Genomic DNA, 20,919 nt, shown 5'->3' with positions numbered 1-20,919 from the left:
ATTAGTTTTTTTTTTATTTATTAAAGAAAAAGTAATTAGCTTTAAAATGAATATAAACATATTAAAAAATTTTAATTTTTAGTAAAAAAAAACAATTACAAAAAATCATATAGGAAAGATAAAAAGCACAAAAACGAATTGCAATATTTAAACAGAAAGTTAAAAAAAAAGTAAAATTAATATTTAAAGTGTCCTCATTTGTTTTTATAGCAAAGATAAACTTGTTTATGCATTGAATCAACTAATTTATGCACATCACGCGAGGTACCTTCAGCCAGTACTCATTCAGTTGCTTCAAATGCTGAGTTGATTGAATTTCATGGTATGCCAGTTGATTGTCAATCCAAGACCAACTATTTTCAATCGGGTTGAGATCTGGTGATCAAGGGCACCATGGCATCACATTGAACTTTTTTTTCAAAAAATATTCTTTGATTGAGTTAGCTGTGTGAGCTGAAGCCTCGTCTTGATGAAAGATGAATTGCTTGCTTCTGCCATACAAGTGACTTTTTGATGAAACTAAACACGTTTCCAATGTGTTCTTGTAGATGTATTGATTAATTCGGCCTTCTTACAGCTCACAGATGCCTATACTATTGTGAGAAAAACATCCCAAGATGCCAATCAAACCTCCACCATCTTGTGGGCAATGTTACAAAAACCTGTTTAAATATTTTTCAGTTGCAAATCTTTTGATATAGATTCTTCCTTGCGGTTTACAACTTGAAAATTAGCTTCATCACTCCAAATAAGTTTTGCCACTGTTCTATAGACCAGTCCAGCCTTTCTTTGGACCACACTTGTCGTTTACGATTATCCGTGATTGAAAGAATAGGTTTTCTAGCAGCTTTGTACGTTCCAATACCTTTGTCCATTAATTTAGTCTCACGAGCTCTCTGCTAACTTTTGGACTATTTTTTGACTTGTTGAAGATTTGTGCCAACTTTTTGTATCTGAGTTTGGGATTTTCTCTGCTCATTCTGAATATACCACTTTTGTTACGGTTGCTGAGTTTGGATGGTTCCCCAGTACACTGCATGTCGGAGACATCCTTGGTAAGTTCCCAGGTTTTGATGTTTTCGAACGCAATATTCAGAAATGTCAAGTATTTTGCCTATTTGAAAGTTTGTGTGATTTTTTGTCCTCGCCATACCAATAACTTGCCACTTGATCTCACTAGAGCCTGATTTTTGACCCATTTGCAGGCAATTTAAATTAATTTGAAATTTACAATATTTCAAGTTGATTTTTAATGAAATAAAAGCTGCCTGATGATGTTATGATAAATTTTTTGATTGTAGACTACTCATTTTAACTTTATCATTTATCTATTAATTAGCAAATAATTGATCCTAAATAAAATCGTTTAAAATTTTGTGACACCTCCTAATTTGTATCACCTACCTTTTAAAGAAATTTCTGAGTAATCAGTGATGAGTCGAAACGTACTTTTTTTTATTCTATTAACAAATAACCTCTATACCAAATTGGAAATGAAAATTATTTTGATATCTATTTCTGTTAGATTTTCGTTCAAGAAAAACCAAAGATTAGATCTTAAAATTCTGTAATCGTTTAAAATTTCGTGAATAGCTTTATACTCTTTTTTTTATTACTTTCCAAAAAATGTATTATTTATATATGTTAGTACTTTAAAACAATGTTTATTTGCTGTTTAAATCAAGCCGGCCTATTAAATAGGTAATATTACTATACAGCTTGAAGTCAAAAAAAAGTTTCAAAACAAATTGTAGCATTAGTTGTTACACCAGATGGTATAAGGTGGTAACTTGCATATAACTATATATTTGTCAGTATAGTAACATTGATATAATATAGCTAATAGTTTTGTCAAATGTTTATTGATAATAAACATTTTATCTACAAAGTTACTAGTAGTAATACTTTAAGTAGTAATATTTTAATGATTTAGTACATGTTTATCTGGAGAAGTATTTTAACAAAATAGCACAACTTATGACTATTCTCTTTTGAATTGAATTAGATTTTTTAGATAACTTGGATAGCTCTTTTTAACCTTTAGTTATTGTGTTTTTTTCCTTTGCTATTTGCGTTTTTAATTTTTCAGTTGCTGTGACTATATCGTTTTTCTTTTTCTCATCATTTAGTTTAGATTGCATTGCTTCTTATGAAGTTAATACAAAATATTTATAAACCTTTTTTCAATTTTCTTTTGACTTGATTGTATATATCTTTGGATCAGGAAAAATACTACTGTCACTTTCATTAGCCAAACCCATTGTCTAAATTGTTCTCAGACTAGGCTGAAAAAAAAACAACCTTATTTAACATTTGATTACAAAAATACTTGGTTTTTTGCTCAAATAATTAGACTAGCTGTCCATTTCATTTGGCAGAGGACTTGGCTGAACAGTGGTTTCATTTAGAATTGGAAAAGGAAGAACTATGCCACCTATTTCTTGTCTTTTGTGCATAAACATTTTTTTTAGCTTGAATTCTTTATATATTTTATACAAATGATCAAGGATGTTATAGCCATTCTGGATACAGAAATTGAAAGTATAAAATTGTTCATATGTTAAATAAGTATCTAATACCAAAGAAGCAATATTATTGGCAAGGCAGTTCTTTTTATCTTCAAATCAGTAACATTTGTTACTTCATATTCAGATATTGCTGCAATTTTATTTTACTCGATTTTACTTTACAAAATCAACTTTCTATTCAATTGCATTATCTGATGTTGTTGTTCTAATGTCAGTTTTAATTGGTAAAGACATGATTCAAGGAAATCATTCTCATCATGAAGCAAAAAATTTTTAGCTGATAAACCCTTGCTTTGTCCAACCTCTTTCACTAAAACTTTAATTGGAGCTTAGCGGTTTATCTATAGTATTGAAAGATTAAACAGATCTTTGTTTAACCTTTTGTTATCAAACAGGATAGCACTTAATCCTCTACAGCATTTATAGCAGCAATAATGGGTTTGGTTTCATATTTTACCCATGAGCAAAACTAAATTGTTTTGTAAAGGTGTGTTTACCTTTTTATTGCAATGATTTTTAGAGGTTTAAAATTCATCTGTAGCCCAGACTCATCCTTATTTCATTTCAAGGAAAGTTTCAAAGGTGTACAGGTTTTCTCTAAAGCTTCATGAGGTGAATAAAAATATTTTGCTACTTTTGTTGTAGATATGATTAATGGCAAACCAGTTAAGTAACTTCAGGCTTTAGAAAACCAAATTTTTATGTTGCTAATTGAATAAAGGCCGCCATTTTTTTGAAGAAGTTGAATGTTTAAACTTCAAGTTGTCTTTTTTAGTTAATTCCAAAGCATATCTTTTAAAATCTTTTTTTCAAAATCCAAATTCTAGTATAGCTCTTGTTAGTACATATTAAACTTGTGATAAAATACACAATGTCACATATAAATACATTTACAAGCATAATATATGATAATCATACAATTTTTATGCAATAATGTGATAGATATAGGCATAAAGACGATGGTATGTATGGAATTAATACGTACACAAATTATATATCACATTAATGAAATAACATACATATCATGATGAGCATGTTTTGTGTTATATTTATAACATTATATATATATATATATATATATATATATATATATATATATATATATATATATATATAAATATATGTATATATATATACATATATATATATATATATATATATATATATATATATATATATATATGTATATATATATATATATATATATATGTATATATATATATATATAAATATATATATATTTATATATATATATTTATATATATATATATATATATACATATATATATATATGTTCACCTATTGCCAATGTCAAAACAGGATAACATCTTTATGAAAATCCTATATACATTTGGCAAAGTGCCCAAATAATAACCAGGTCATATTAGGAGCTGAATTTTGGTACCACTTTATTGCCTTTCTTTCTTTGGCAAGGTAGTTATCCAAATAAATTTATCTTTTTTTATTTTTAAGGTATCTATGTTTTACATCAGGTATTATAAATGTTTCTATCTACTTATAAGAAAATCTTATTTTTTTAAAAGTTTATATATATATATCTATATACATATATTTCAAACAGTATCTTTGCAAAAACATTTGTAAAATTTAAATATTTATCTCATCATTTACTTAAAGAAGCACTACTCAAAAATTTTTTGACTAACTCACTGTTAGGTTACTGTTGTTAAAAATTTCTCGTTAACAATGTTATTTTAAACAATACTTAAAAATATAATTTTTTAAATTCAAATCTTTTATTTGGGTATAACTTTTATTTAAACACATTTAAATAAAACTTTTAACATTTCTTCACTTAATAAAAGTTGTAATGAAATTTCAGACTAAGGGTCCGATAAGCTTAACCGAGAGATGTAAAAATGGCCCTAGATATGTCAAACAAAGTTGCTCAGCTCTGTTATTTTAGCCAATCAAAATCTTTAATGTAGATCAAAAACTTATATGGCAATTTGAGAGTCAAAACAATTACTATAATATTTAAAAAATTTTAAATTCATAACTAAATATAAAATTAACAATGTTGTTGTTATTTTGTTTTGGTGCTGGTGACAGTGGTATCATTATTTTAGGTTTTGCATTTTTTAAAGTCCACATGACTGTGGCCTATAGTTTTTTATTTAAAATATCAAAAGATAACAAAAAATAAGCTAAACATTCTATTTTTAATTTAATTTTGCATTTCGTATAATTCTTCAAATAGTTTTAGAATTGTCTATTTCATTAAGGTTTTCAGTTTATCAGTTTATAAGCTTTTATGAAGAAGTTTGTTTGTAGTTAAAGCTGTAATTGTGAAAGCCATTGAGTGCGTTATTGGTTCTAAAGGAGCCAAAGTGATTAATTGCTGCTCATACGGCAATCAATTGGTGCTTTAAAACTGTTGACTAAAAATGATTGAACTACTTCTTTTGGCATAGAGTTTCATATATTCGCTGTTCTATTAAAGAAAAATTCTCTTTGTACTTATGCCTTGTCATTTTTAGTAATATTTAAAGCTGTGACTTCTCAACTGATTGTTAACAATTAGAAAGCAAGTATTTATTTCTAGTTAGTCAACATTTGCATAATTTTAAACATGCATCATCTCTCCTATTTGTCTCCTTTTCACTAATGTAGTTGGATTTAATGATTTAAATCTTTTTTCATAGAAAAGAAATCTTGATGAAGTTGATCTTAAAGAAATATTGATGATACTAGTTTTATAGCTTTGTGCTGGATTCTTTCCATATTGTCACAATAACATTTTGAACTCTAACAAATTAAAGTTAAATAAAGCAATCAAAGTAATTTACAATCAAAATGAGCAAAAGTTTTCTTGATGCTGCCGAACATTTGATTTGCTTTGTTGGAAGTAGTTATGACTTGATTTTTCTACCTAAGGTTCACACTAAAAAGCGCAACAAGATTATCTTTCTCTACTAAACTCAATCAATTGAATACCGTTTATATAATATGAAATGTTTTTGTTGTTATGGTCATAATGCATAACCACACATTTTGAGATGTTAAATAGAAGAAGTTAAGTTTTAGACCATTTGGAGGCATTATCTAGATCTGTTTGAAGTTTAGTAATACATGGTTTTTTGGATATTTTTGAGAGCATTTTTGTATCATCTGCATATTGTTTGGTGACATTTGGCAAATTTTTAGAATGGCTGTTAATATTCAAAGGAAATAGAGCCTTGTCGTACACCACTGAAAATCTTAACCCAGTCGGAAATGATTTTACCTTGAACAACTCTTTATCTTCTGCTTCCTAGAAAAGCTTTAATCCATATTAAAATCAGACCATCAAAGTCGAATGCTTTCAGTTTGACTAGCAATCTCTTATGTGGAATAGTGTCAAAGGCTTCACCAAATTCTAACAAAACTACATTAACTAGAATACCAACATCTAAGTTTGATGAAATGTAATCAAGACTTTCTAATAAATTAGTGGTACATAATTTGTTTTTAAAGTCATGTTTCTATCTTGCTAGTTAACTATTCTTATACAAGTAATCCTTCATTTTAGCTCTAATTATGTTTTTAATTTTTCTTGGGACTAAAGTCAGAGAAACCAGACGGTAGTCGTTTTTTGAACAGCGCTGTTCAAAACACTATTCAAAAAGCTATTTTGAACAGTGCTGTTAGGTTCACTGATTACACATTAAACTGATCACACATTAAACTGGAAGCTTACTATTAGTTAAAGATACTCTAAAAATTAATGTTAGAGGATCAGCAAAGGCACAGATTCTAAGCAGAAATAGAGGCACATAATCAGGACCACAAACTTTGTTTTTATTACGATTTTTTAGTATGTCTAGTAACATTTTGTAACTGATGTCATTTGTATCTAAATTAACTAACTTTAAATGATTCTTATCAAATTCAAGTTTCAAATATGGAAGTTCACCTTCAATTACAAAAATATCTATTAAACATTTGTTTAATAGATATTTTTGTAATTTAGCAAATCTATTAAACATTTGTTTAATAGATTTGCTATTTCTATAGCTTATTGGGTTAGGCCACCATTGGCTGTTTTTACAGCTCTGATTAATTTTTTGACCAATTATTAGCTGTTCAAATATTTACAGGAGCTTTGGATTCAGTTAGAATATTTCAGATAAATCATTTTCATATGCAAGACAAGCTAATTTAATTTTTTTTAAAACTATTTTGCAAGTTAGTTTGCACTCTTTACACAGTTTAAGATCTTTCCATTTACATGCACAGTTTATGTATCAAAGATTTTTCTTTTTTCTTATTAGATTTTTAAGGTCATTTTTGATTCATGGAAAGTTTTAATCTAGACATATCAATTACTGGAATAAATTGATTACATGCCACATTCAACAGATAAATTAGTTTACCGTACTAATATCATACTATCGTATGGCTAAACCAATCGTCTCAAATAGCAGTATCCAGTCAACATTTGTAATAAAGTCAGAGATTTAAACTGTGCCACCTTTCTTTGTAATTAAGTTTAAGTGCAAGTTTGTTTATGAAAACAGTTTTAATGCTGATTTATTGAAATTTAAAAAAATATACTTTTACTTATTAAAAGTTTTATCTATTAAAAAATAATATTTGTTTAACTTTTTTTGTTTTTATTTAACTTTTCTTTAACAAAAAACTCTGTGAATGAATCTTTCATTTATATTAAGTTTTTAGAAACATTAGTAAAATATAATTTTAAAATGTATATTTTATCTCAGTTTCAATGTTATTTTTATTCTTAGTTATAATGAGTGGCCAGATGGAGTAGTTGGAATAGCATTTTTTGATTCCATATGTGGTGAAAACTCTATAAATGATATTTATGTATGCATTTTTTCTTTTACTTTACCTTAGCTTATTGTTACAGTGTGTATACCTTTATATTTTTTATTTTAATGCATTTAAGTTTGAATTTGACAACATAAGCTCTACAGTACATACAATCGGTCATGAATTCGGTCACATTTTAGGATTTGATCATGATGAAGGTAAGCAGGTTGTTTGAATCATAATATTATAGCTAAAAGTATGTATGCATATAGATACATAAATAGAAACATAGATACATACAAGCATATATACTTACATGCATACATGCATACATGCGTACAAAAATACATACAAACATACATACATACACATACATACACACACACACATACATACATACATACATACATACATACATACATACATACATACATACATACATACATACATACATACATACATACATACATACATACATACATACATACATACATACATACATACATACATACATACATATATACATACATACATACATACATACATAAATGCATACATACTTACATATATACATACATATATACAAACATACATAAAAATATAGATATATACCTTGTGTTGCTAACTAAATTTTATGTTAACATAAACATATTTAATTTCTTAGATAAATGTGATGCACCTGTTATATGCTTAACAAGGAGGGGATGTTTTATGGAAAATGAAGACAAGTAAGTTTTTTTTGCTTTTTCTTTTGGTGAAAAGCAACTTACTGACATTATATGGGTGGTGAATGTAATCTTTATTTTATGATGTCTTTTTTCTATATATCTGTGCGTATAAATTAATATATATATATATATATATATATATATATATATATATATATATATATATATATATATATATATATATATATATATATATATATATATATATATATATATATATATATAATATATATATAATATATATATATATATATATATATATATATATATATATATATATATATATATATATATATATATATATATATATATATATATATATATATATATATACAGTGGCGAGCAAAATAATAGGTGCGAACCAAAAAATTAACAAATACATGAATATCTTTGAAACAAATAAAATAAAAATTTGAATTTTTATTAGAACTTTTATTTTATTACATAAATAAACAGAAATTAATAAAAATTAAGTTATTAAATATATATAATATATTTTAATTTAAAAAAAATAAATTCCACACCAAGCAAAATAATAGGTGTAAAATATAAAATGAAGATGGAAGTCAATAGGGTTGCAAATTATTAATATTTTGTTGCATACCCTTTATTTTTCAATACTTCCGTGCATCTTGACGGCATTGAATCCACTAGTTTTCTGCAAACTTCTACAGGAATGCTGTACCAAGCCTCCTTGAGCATCATCCACAGTTCATTTCTATTTTTTGGATTTTGTCCAGAAATTTTAAGTTTTAACTGCCTCCATAAATTTTCAATAGAATTTAGATCCGGTGACTGAGGTGGCCATTCTAAAACTTTTACATTATTGGTTGTAAACCACTCTTTCGCAGCTTTGGATGTATGTTTTGGGTCGCAGTCCTGTTGGAAATGCCAAATTATCAGCATATTTTCTTCGGCAAATGGCAACATGACATTATTTAGTATGTCTACGTATGTTTATTGGGACATAATTTCTTTGATCCAAAAAAGTGGCCCCACACCGTATCAGGAAAAGCAACCCCACACCATTTTATTTCCTCCGCTGTGTATCACTGTTTTTGCAGTGAAGCGAGGTGAAAGTTCTTGCTTTGATGGTCTTCTTATATACTGTTTTCCATCAGAATTAAATAAATTATTCTTAGTTTCATCACTCCACAAAATATTGCGCCACTTTTTGGTCATATCTGGTCCCCGCCAAGCAATATGATTTTTTGCAAAAATTTTTCTTTTCATAATGTTCTTTCTACCAAGTAATGGTACTTTCCTCGGAGTTTGAGCTGGCAACTTACTTTCTAAAAGCCTTCTTCTAACTGTCCATACACTAATATTTTCATTAATTTCATTTAAAATTTTTGTTGCTGGCTTAAATGGGTCTTTTTTGAAATAATTGTAATGTGATCATCCGTACGCTGACAGGTTTTGCGTGGTCTTCCTCTATTCTCACGTGATTTTTCTGGTTTTAAGGCATTTGTAACTTTATTTTGAGAACATCCCATCGTAACTGAAATTTCCTTGTAAGTTTTTCTTTGTTTTCTTAAATTTCTAATAAGTTTTCTTTCTATCGCTGAGCAATGTTTTCCTCGTCCCATTTTATATCTAATTCTAATTCAATACAAATATGATATGTTATTATTTTACATAAGTTGCATAAATATTGACCTTACCTTTATATCAACAACAAATAAAAGTAATAAAATGTTTTTAATCCTACAGCAAACAGGTTAAAATAAACACACACCTATTAATTTGCTCCACCAAATTTGTAGGTTAAATATATAAATAGGGTATTCCCTTCATAAATTTGTAAGAAATTGGAAATATACTGCTCTCTGTTATAATAAAATAAGCATAGTTTGTGTAGCAATCAGTTCCTTGATGTCACTTTATGAAATATACTGTAAAATGTCGATTTAAGTGAAATTTATTATTCACACCTATTATTTTGCTCGCCACTGTATATATATATATATATATATATATATATATATATATATATATATATATATATATATATATATATATATATATATATATATATATATATATATATATATATATATATATATATATATATATATATATATATATATATATATATGTATATATATATATATATGTATATATATATATGTAAATATAGATATATATTAATATATATTATATTAAAATATATATGTATATATATATATATATATATATATATATATATATATATATATATATATATATATATATATATATATATGTAAATATAGATATATATTAATATATATTATATTAAATTATATATGTATATATATATATATATATATATGTAAATATAGATATATATTAATATATATTATATTAAAATATATATGTATATATATATATATATATATATATATATATATAAATATATATGTATATAAATACATTTACATATATATATATATATATATATATATATATATATATATATATATATATATATATATATATATATATATATATATATATATATATATATATATATATATATATATATATATATATATATATTAGGGTGGTTCAAAAAACAACCTTTTTAAAAATATTTCCTAGCACTCCTTATTATGTATTCTTTATAACAAAATAACACTGGATTTAAAAGATTTTTGAATAAAAGATTTTAGGAGTTGCTACTAATATTAAACAGTAGGGTGAAGTGAAATTCAGACGTTTTTGAAAAAAAACATTTAAGCATAGGAAAAATGTATATTCTGATATAAAATTAAATTTTGGGGTAGGTTTGCTATAGACCACATTTTGATTAGAAAATGTCTTGATACCCAAATTTTCACATTTATTCATTAAAATGAAATAAAATTATATTAGTATAAAATAAATATAAACTGTTTTATGAATTAGACTCTCATGAAGAGCATAGTGCCGAATCAATTTTAAAACAAATTTTGACTCTTGACTCTCCACCGTTCAAAATTATTATAAAATTGCAGTCTTTTAATTGTAATTTAATACTTGTTATTTAATCAAGTTATTCATAAATTATGTCAAAAGCTAAAACTAGACATTTATCTATCACTAGAGTTTCAGATTTTGTTAGACCTGGAAATTTTATTCCTAGTGAGCTGCCTACAAACAGAGCAGTTATTTATAAAGGAATTTTATTGAAAAAACAATAGGATATACACCAAAGCTATTTTAACAGAGTTCAAGCGTTCCACTTGTTTTTGCTCAATGGAAAAAAGCATCTGCTAAGTTTCAGCAACCAGTTGTTATTGGTGAGAAATCGTTATATTGTCAAATAAAAACTCTTAAGGAAAAGGTAGGAAATGTTGCATTGGGAGAACTAAAGTAAAATTAAAAGAAAAATTTATATTGAAATTAGACAAACTTGTGGACCTCACCACGTGTCCTCATACAATTCTTCTATGTGAGAATATTCTGTCCGAGTTACTTCCCCAAAAAGTTGTTAACATAAAGCACATATAAGTTGCACCTGTATTTTTACTGAAACTATAGAGCTTAGATGGCTACTAATCGATCCAACTATAGAGCTTAGATGGCTATGCAGTCAAAGAAATAAGGTGAAATGTCTGACATGCAAATGGACAAGCTGATAAATTTGAGACAACAAAATATATAAAAAGTCAAAAGAGAAAAGTCAGTGACGAGAAAAGTCAAGAAGCTTACCAGAAAAGAATTAAAAAACTAAAGGATGAGCAGTTGTTTTTAAGGTAAATATAAGATTGAAGTAATACATATTTTATATATATATATATATATATATATATATATATATATATATATATATATATATATATATATATATATATATATATATATATATGTATAAAATTGTATATATATATGTATATATATATATATATGTATAAAATTGTATATATATATATATATATATACATATATGTATAAAATATATATGTATAAAAGTGAAATCTTTAATTTGTGTAATATTCTTATGAAATTTTTTTTTGTGTGTGTATAATTATATTATGAAATCTTTAGTATGTGTAATAATATTGTGTAATAATATTTATGATTTTTAATTTGTGCAATAATATTATGAAATCTTTAGTATGTGTAATATTATTATAAGCATTAAAAAATCATATCGGTATCATACTATTTATTTTTTTTTTTAAGTAATATTTCGGCTCAAATAGTGAGAGCCATTATCATACTAATAAAACCGTTTAAAAAATTATAATGAACATAACCAAATGCTGTCATTGCAACGTCAGACATTCAACATTTTTTAATTTTACAAAAAATGGTTCCAAAGCTGAGTCAACACCAAAATGCCATTGTCTTAATTTAAAACATTTTTAGTAGATTTTGAACATTTTACACGATGCATTTCAATGGTCTCACGAATTTTTCTTGTGTAGTTGTTGTAAAATTTTTTAAACTTCGTGTTAAAACTGTTTTAACACGAAGTTTAAAAAATTTTCTTCTTAGAACAAGGCTTAATTTTGGGACCAATTGGAAAATAACAAGATTTTTGTTATCAATTTTTTGAGAATAAGATGGATTTGTGAAATATTTATAATTTTTAGCAATATCTGAATACTGTTTATAGGAATATCCATTTGTTCAAATTTTGTATGCTCGAGTTAAAAAAATTTAGATGTACCAACTGCGATATTTGATGGAATAGATGATTTCGGTTTTAATTGTATCTTTACAATGTTTAGAAAAGTCATATTTGTGAAGGTAGTTATTGGTTGAAATAAAATATCTAAATATATTGATTGATGGGCCTTTTTGTATTCGCTTCTATATTGAATTGATTTATCTTGTGAATTTAAAAGTGTTAAAAAAGAGTTTGCATCATCATCATTAGTAAATCGAGCATGGCTATCATCAGCGTAAGGTTTATAAGTTTTTAGTGCAATATTGACGTTTAAATATTATTTCAATACCACCTACTAACCATATAAAAGTTCCAATATTAAAACTTTCGAATATATCAATCTCACGAGAACAAGAAAACCTACTAAGTCCTGATCCGCAATTTATTCCAATACAAAATAAAATACCATTTATTGATATTATAACATCAACTGAGGAATACGTTTTAAATATAGAAAAAAATGTGAACATAAAAAGAGCAGAATTTTTAATACAGAATGTCAGTAAAACATTAACCAAATATTTAAGAGTGTATATTGCTAGTAATATTTCTGAAAATCAAAGTCTAGCTATCAATAAACTCAAAAATACTACCAACATAAACTTATATCCATTTGATAAAGATAATGGGTTTGCCATTTTAAATTTGGAGTCAATACAAAAAATAAAAGAACAACTTGGCAATTGCGCAATATCTGCAGTTAATCCAACTCAGAAGGTTGTTGAATCTTGTTCAACGTACTCTTAGTAAATTAAAAAAAGATTAAAATTAAAATTAGATAAAAAATTATTTGGTAAAATATATCCTTCAGATGCCATTCCGCCCTGTTTGTACGGTTGTATTAAAGCACATAAAAGTGAAAAAGGTTATCCAACGCAATTAATAGTTTCGACAATCGACACACCACCTCATAAACTTTTGCAACATCTTGTTGAGATAATACAACCAACTTTGAATAAAAATAAATACTGTGTTAAAAGTTCATTTTTGTTTGTATCAACAGCAAAAGAATGGTTTATTTATGACAAAGTTAAAGTGTCATTTAATGTTATTAATTTAAACACATCAGTGCCACTTGATAAAGCAACTGTTACAATTATTGATATGCAAAACATAGAGATGATCTAAAACAACAAACTAAATTATCTATAGTAAACATTCATAAACTAAATGATCTCTGTATAAATAAGTGTTATTTTTTGTGGGAGGACAAAATACATATTTTAAAAAACTCTGGTCCAATAAGTCTTTCCTTAATGGTTGTCATGTCAGAAGCATATTTACAACATATTGAATCTAATGCTATTCAACAGACTTTAAATGTCAATACAGCAACAAAAACTAATAAACGTCATGTTGATGATATCCATGCTCGGTTTGCTTATATTGATGACGCAAGTTCTTTTTTAACACTTATAAGTTCACAAGATAAATCAATCCAATATACATGCAAGCACAAAAATGCTCAACACCAATTAAATTGTTTAGATATTTGTATTTCAACCAATCACTCCCTTCACAAGTATGAGTTTTCCATACATCGTAAAGATGTAATTACAAATGTACTTATAAAGCCAAAATTATCTATTTCACTGAATATCACAGTTGGTATTTTTTTAAAGGTTTTTTAGTTCATACAAAATTTGTTCAGAACATAACATTCAAGATGAAATTAATTTTCTAATTAAGAAAACGTTTTAAATCGTGACAATGGCAATTTGGTTCTGACTAACCATTGGAAACCCTTTTTTGTAAAATTAAAAAATGTTGAATATCTGACGTTGCAATGACATCATTTGGTGACGTTCCTCATGGTTTTTTAATGGTTTTTTTAACGGTTCTATTAGTTTGATAATGGCTATCACTTTATGAGTCGAAATCTTACTTAAAAAAAAAAAATAGTATGATACCGTATATGATGTTTTAATGCTTGTAATATATATATATATATATATATATATATATATATATATATATATATATATATATATATATATATATATATATATATATATATATATATATATATATATGTATATATATATGTATATATATATATATATATATATATAAATGTTATATATATATATATATATATATATATATATATATATATATATATATATATATATATATATATATATATATATATGTACATGTATATATATGTATATACATGTGTATATATATATACATGTATATATATATATATATATATATATATATACATATACATATATATATATATATATATATATATATATATATATATAATATATATATATATATATATATATATGTATATATATATATATATGTATATGTATATATATACATATATTTATGTATAGATATATATGTATAAATAAACATTTATACATACTTAGTTGTAAATGTTTGGTTTTAGCTCACAGAGAAAGACTATATAGAATTACACAAAGAATATCAAGGAAATATTTTTCCAAGGAAAGTTATGCACCTCTGCTTCCTTGTAATAAGATTTTTAGATAAGAATTCAAGAAAAAATAGCATATCAATGAAAAACATAGCTATGGCTAGCATAATGTGATTACATGTAGTATCGTTTTATTGAGCAGCAAATGCTTAGATGAGGAGTTAATAAAAATAAACATAAACTAGTTTTAGTATATAGATTTGGAATTTCACCTGTCGCAACTGCAGCTATTGCTGCAAGTTATCCGCAAGATTTAATTGAAGCAGGATTTCTCACCCCTGGAACCTCTTACCGTGCATGTAATCCTTTTAAGTTGGCAAGAGCAAGTAGAAAAGTCATGGTGGGTGCAAAGAAAACTAATAATTCAAAACTTTCAAATGAGGATAATATTGTTTTTTTACCTTGATGGAAAGAAAGATTCAACAAAATCAATGATAAATGATTTAAACGCACAGGTACATCTTATTATTATCAAAGAGCAAAACACGTACTGTGACTTTAGAACCTGGCGGTCAATATCTTGGTCATTTTACCCAGGATGCACCTTTTTCATCTAGTTATGTCAGCTATAAAGATTGCTGAAGGTGATTTTTTTTTTTTTTTTTCATAATCCTACTGAATTATATTCTGTACATGGAGCAGATAGTAACACCGGCTAGAAAGATGGTGCTATAGCACATCTTGAAAAGCTGTTTAAAGTGATAAGTGTCACTGGGCCAAAAGCATGGTTCATTTAACTTTATTTTTTAAAGTTATTTTTGCGTTACCTAATAGAAGGAATTGATGCTTTCTAAAATTTCTTTTCTTGATTTCTTTCTGGTTTTAATAAAATGAGTAAAATTCTCAATTCAAGACTGTTCCAGATGGAGAGAGCCTTGTTGACATTCCAGAAACAATATTAAAAAATATGTCAGTAGATCAAAAATAATCCTAAAAGCTATGGGAAGCAGTTATGATTGGTGAGCTGCCACCTTATCTAAGAGAAATTCTATGTAGGCCCTTCAAGTCATGCCAGAAGGCTCACTACTGGCATAAGAATAGTCTTTATGTGAAATTTGAAGAATCTAGAGTTGTTTGTCATATTCTGTTTACAATATTACTTTGAACTTTTTTTTAACATAAAAGTAAAAGACAAACTTAAATAACTCCCTATCACATTCTTTCTCAATTGAGAATTCTCAGAATTCAACCTGGTAGAGTAAAAGAAATTGCCACTCCCTACATCCAAATAGGAGCTTGGTATGCAAACCATGAAAGTATTTTAATCTGTTTGTTATCCAGTAATAATGCAGAAGACTGCAACTTTTTAGTTGACCATATTTTTAAACATAAAGGGTAATGATATCCTTGGAGATATGCGAATTCGACGAAGAAAAACACCTAAACTGAACTTTGAAGTCGTTGCTCTTCAAGAGCTAGTTAAATAAAAAAATGAAGTAGTACAAGAACTGTTTTTACTTGTTCGCTTACTAAAAATAAGTTGTTATTGCTAACATTGACACCTTTAATAGTTCTTTCCTTTAAAGTTTATACTCAAAGTACAAAGCATGCTGTAAAACAAGTGACGGTAGCATCTATATTCGTAGTTGGACCAAATGCATGAGATGAGTATATTACAGCTAGAGAATATAGAGAATTGTTAACTGTGCTTAAAACAATGAAATAAATTTTATTAAGCTTCTAGTATCAATATACTTATTTAGTGTTTTTTCAATAATGTTTTAATACTGCGAAGAAAATAGAATTAGCCTCGCCTTATTGTTTGTTCTAATTTAACAAAAATGGCAGTAAAACAATTATTAAACCTATAAATTGGTATTTTTGAATTAAAATTTATAAATTGTTTTGTTTGAATAATAACAAATGGAAAAAAAAATTAAATGTATTCAATTTGTGGAGAAAACATGAAAAATTAGACTCATTTACATTGTATACAAGAAAATACAGAAAATATATTTTTTTTCATTTAGTATTTAGTATTGCTTCCTGAATTTTTAATGACTTCAAATATGAGACTTGACATGATTGTCACAAGGTTTTTAATAGTTTCTATAGATATTTCATTCCAAGCTTCTCTGATACGAGTTTTCAGCTACAATGTGGAGTCAAATTGCTTATCATTTTTATAAACCTTTCTAGGAAGTATTCCCATAGATTTTCAATTGGTTTTAGATCTAGACTGCATGCGGGCCATTAATATACTTGAATTTTTTCTCTAAAACAAGCATTTGAAAGATTTGAATTATTTATAGCAGTTTTGTTTTGTTGAAAAGTGAAATTTTTCACCCATCAATTTGTCACCATGTTCTAGCAAACTAATTTCTAAAAAGTCAATGTAGTCCTCTGAATTCGTTTTTATTGAAATCCATGCCAGTGGAAGTTTTCCAGCAAAGGTAAAAACCCCCGAACCATAACAGTTTCGCCACCAAAATACGACTCATCTGCGTTTCTTCTTCTTTTCGAAGATCGTGTCAGTAATATTTATTGTCATCAGGACCATCTAGATTGAACTTTTTTCATCACTAAAGAGAACTTGATGAAACTCTTCTTGCCAAGAAAAGTGTTCTTTTGCAAATTGTTTATACATTTTCCAAACTGTGTTTGGATCTTCATGATTTGTCTCACACAGTTGAACAGTTACAGGCAAATATAAATTAGCACGAATTCAATGCGCAATCATATGCTGAGCAGCAGAACGACATACAATAGCTTGTTTAGTATACTTATCAATTTTACATTTGTCACCGCCTCCCTTATAAGCTCCATAAATAACGCCCATCTTTAAGTAATTATTAATAACTTTTGAGATGTTTTAATTTTTTTTTGCAATTTTCTATTTGTATAAGTCTATATCTTTGAATGCTTTGATTGCAGCTATTTCTTCATTTGTTCTTCAAAAACCAAATGTTTAGAACTTTATGAGCACTGATTTCACAGTCTTTGTTTAACTTACAAATAATAATAAAAAATTAAGTCACAAATGCGTATCACCAGATCAAAATATACAAGATAACTGAAAATAATTATTGATGAGACTAATTCTATTTCTTACCGCAAATATCAAGTGCTATACATTCTTTTGGTTTTATCAAATGTACTGCAATTTAATTGCAGTACATTTGATGTACTGCAATTAAAATGTTATATTATAATCTGAAAAGTTGTTGCTTGTTACAATAATTATATATGTGTGGATACAAAATATTCACCGCACAAATTTGCTTACAGATTTATAAAATATTTGATTAGAAAATACTGAGGCTAATGCTATTTTCTCCATTGTAGTGATATCGAAATATCATGTTGGTAAGATTGATAAACCACCTGTTTTTTGTTGAAACTGTATCACTAACATTACTTCTTTTTAATTTCAGAAACAAAATAAGAATGCCTGAAGAACTAGAATATCTAAGTAACTTTTTATTCATTAAACCTTTAAAGAAAATATTTTTAACGCCTCCTCTTCCTTCCACTGAAAGGTGCAAAATCTGAACTGCAGATAAGATAAATGCACAATATTAACTATTAAACAAGTATCAAACAAACGCTCAATTGTTTTTAAATATTATTTGCTTTCATTTTTTGTAAAATACAAAAAAGAACATTTTTTTTTTTTTAAATGAGATTTTATATATTTTTTCAATTTATAAAAGTGCAAATTTGGGTATCAAAACTCTGTCAGATCAAAAAAATGTTTTAAGAAACTCTATTTAAAATTCAAATTTAAATGAGAATACATTTTTTCTTAACTTTAAGCTGGTGTCTCTCGCCATTATACAGTGCAAGGTGATGGAGAGAGTTATAAAATATTGGATTATGAAACACTGTAAACATTCTAATTTCAAAGTCTTAATATGATCTTTACGTGAGTATAGCTTCTTAACAAAACTGATTGAATCCTGCTACATTTTACCAATTTTACTAAATCATTCAACAAAGTGTGAAACACAATGACTTATTCGTAAGGATCATTTCTATGGCACTTTAGGCCAGCTATTAAACTGATTCACTGGTCGGCTTAGTAATTGAAGAATAAATGTCCAAAAGGAAAAAAGTATCTAGAATCTCTCAAACATTAGTTCTTGAATTACTGCTCTTTGTGTCCTTTGTCGGTTTATTTCTAGACTGCATTTGTTACCATATCAAATTATATGTCGATTTTGGCAGTATCATAGGAGTTATCGATGCCAATCGATGTTGCAGCAATCTCAATCTTCAGTATTGGAAAATCTAGTGTTGTTTTCTTTAATACTAAACAATTTTTGTACAAGTTTTATTAATTATTTTAATTAATAAATTAAAATGTGACATCTTTTTTTATTCTTCAGGTACAGTCTCGCTAAGTTTTACCAGCTTTTGGAGACCAGGCGATCAGCTCAGGATGTTGGTATAAAAACTATTTGCAAAATGGCTACAGGAAATCACTGTTTTCTTAAAGCCTTCCTTTAGCTTTACCTAAACCATCAATCTATGATGAGCAGATCACTCTTCTTGGCTATGAAATAACATTTATTGCAAAATGTATGATGATAGCAAAATCACAATAAATCTGCAAATTTATATTTTTTTCAACAAGATTTTAAGCATTACCTTTTCAGCAAGCTTTTGAATATTATATCTTCAAAGTTGCCCATCATCATTTCATTTAAAAAATTTAATCTAGATTTGGCATTGTGAAATTTTTTCTTCAATATCCTCCTTCATCTGGTTTAAAGACTAAGAACCAGTAAAAACAAAAGTTCGTGAAATAGAAGGCAACTTCTTGAAAGATATTTTACCTCTTAATAGCTTAAATGTATCTTTGTTTTTTATATGCATTAGCATGCAGAAAGTGTATGACTTTTAACTAAAACTAAAATATGATTATAGAAAAAGAATTTAGGATCACATATTTTTAATGTCTGTGCAAACTGGACTATATAGAATATATTTCAAAAACTCATCTTGAAAATGAACTCAATACATCTCTGCTAATACAAAATAACAGTATTAGAAATGCATCTCGTTATTTAGAATTAAGTTTAAACTAACCAAATATTACCTGCAGAAAATATATGATTTAAAATTTTATCTGGAGTTAGGCTTTATTATCGGTTTTTCTTTTCGGTACTTCTTTATGGATTTTTTAGTTTAACTAATCTTAGAGTTCAATCCTTTTGTATATATATATATATATATATATATATATATATATATATATATATATATATATATATATATATATATATATATATATATATATATATATACACTACAGCGAATATAGATCAGCAATAGCTTACTAGTTTTTCTTATCTTTATAGCTTACAGCATTTTTATAATAATAAGAAAAAACAAATAAAGAAAGAAAAGATTGCATCCCCATCCCAAACCCTCAGTCTATGTAACTGCACTCCTGAGTGACAGCAGGCTATAAGATGAACTAAAGCCCTCTGTAGCATGCTATTTAAGTGTGCTTATCTAAACACATCTCAGTCCTTATCTTACCACACATTTATAGTTATACATATATATATATATATATATATATATATATATATATATATATATATATATATATATATATATATATATATATTTAAACAACTTTAAAAAATATTCTACACAATAGAGTGCTCAATGTTCTTAAAAGAACAGAGCAATTATATATTTATATATAATTATAAATGTATATATTTATAATTATATATAATTATAAATAATTATATTTATATATAATTATAAATATATATATATAATAAAATATATATATATATATATATATATATATATATATATATATATATATATATA

At 26.1% G+C, this 20,919-nt stretch overlaps 1 protein-coding gene across 1 annotated transcript in view; it reads left to right on the top strand.

Moving 5' to 3' along the window:
• The window catches only part of LOC136076849 (disintegrin and metalloproteinase domain-containing protein 15-like), a 91,365-nt gene that overhangs the window by 10,309 nt on the left and 60,137 nt on the right, over nt 1-20,919 (top strand). The window contains exons 4-6 of the mRNA XM_065790456.1: nt 7,277-7,358; nt 7,441-7,522; nt 7,969-8,032. Of these exons, the coding sequence (XP_065646528.1) occupies nt 7,277-7,358; nt 7,441-7,522; nt 7,969-8,032 (228 nt within the window). The remainder of the gene's footprint in view (nt 1-7,276; nt 7,359-7,440; nt 7,523-7,968; nt 8,033-20,919) is intronic.

Source organism: Hydra vulgaris, chromosome 02 (assembly GCF_038396675.1).
Source record: "Hydra vulgaris chromosome 02, alternate assembly HydraT2T_AEP".
Classification (NCBI taxonomy): domain Eukaryota; kingdom Metazoa; phylum Cnidaria; class Hydrozoa; order Anthoathecata; family Hydridae; genus Hydra; species Hydra vulgaris.
The sequence above is the reverse complement of the archived record's forward strand: the minus strand, read 5'-3'. Positions and strand labels throughout refer to the sequence as shown.